Here is a 979-nt window from a genome sequence, read left to right as displayed (position 1 = left end):
CGGGATTCATGGAGAAATATGGAGTAAAACATAGGGTGGCAACACCTTATCATCCTCAGACGAGTGGGCAAGTTGAAGTGTCCAATAGGGAGATCAAGAGTATTCTAGCAAAAACAGCAATGCAAATAGAACCGATTGGCCCGCAAGCTCGATGATGCTCTATGGGCATACCGGACTGCCTTCAAGACTCCGATTGGGACTTCACCCTTCAAGCTTGTATTCGGAAAAGCTTGTCACTTGCCGGTTGAACTTGAGCACAAGGCTATGTGGGCTTTGAAAAAACTGAATATGGATTGGGAGGAAGCAACCAAACTCAGGTTGTTCCAATTAAATGAGATGGATGAGTTTCGGTACCAGGCATATGAGAGTGCAGCACTGTATAAAGAAAGGATGAAGCATTACCATGATAAGAAGATCTTGAAGCGAGAATTTTACAAAGGTGATCCTGTGTTGCTGTTTAACTCCCGATTGAAGTTGCTTCCTGGTAAGCTTAAATCGAGATGGTCTGGTCCGTTTGAGGTGGTAGGTGTTTCACCCCATGGAGCGATTGAGTTAAAGTCCGGAGATGGAACTCGGACATTTAAAGTGAATGGGCAGAGATTGAAGCACTACCACGGGATGGTTTCGGAGGATAGGATTGTTGATCGATACAGGTTGAAGCACCTTGGAACGAACAACGATCTGGTGCACACTGATAAGGAGTGAATGGTCACCACCGTCGTGCCGCGACGTTAAATCAAGCGCTTCTTGGGAGGCAACCCAAGTGTAATGTTTATTTTTCGTTCTGTTTTGTTTGCAGCATATAGGGTAATGTTTGTTGTGGTGCGGATATGACCCGTGGGAGGAAGAAGTAAAACAAAATAAAAACGCCGATGGAAATTTTATGCGCATTTTACGGTCCGTCAAATTTTATACGGTCCGTCAAAGGAAGCGCAGTAATGAAGTCGCCCCGTAGTCCTCAACGCGTGATCGTTAGACG

The 979-nt window shown here is 45.4% G+C and overlaps 1 protein-coding gene across 1 annotated transcript; it reads left to right on the top strand.

The window, feature by feature from the left end:
• Positions 1-288: 288 nt before the first annotated feature.
• On the top strand, positions 289-705 carry LOC132043178 (uncharacterized). Its single transcript, XM_059433660.1, has one exon. It carries the CDS (start codon positions 289-291, stop codon positions 703-705), a length of 417 nt encoding a protein of 138 aa, XP_059289643.1.
• Positions 706-979: the final 274 nt, after the last annotated feature.

The sequence above is a fragment of the Lycium ferocissimum genome, unplaced genomic scaffold (assembly GCF_029784015.1).
Source record: "Lycium ferocissimum isolate CSIRO_LF1 unplaced genomic scaffold, AGI_CSIRO_Lferr_CH_V1 ctg21844, whole genome shotgun sequence".
NCBI lineage: Eukaryota > Viridiplantae > Streptophyta > Magnoliopsida > Solanales > Solanaceae > Lycium > Lycium ferocissimum.
Note: the sequence above shows the minus strand (reverse complement) of the source record. Positions and strands in the feature narration are given on the sequence as shown.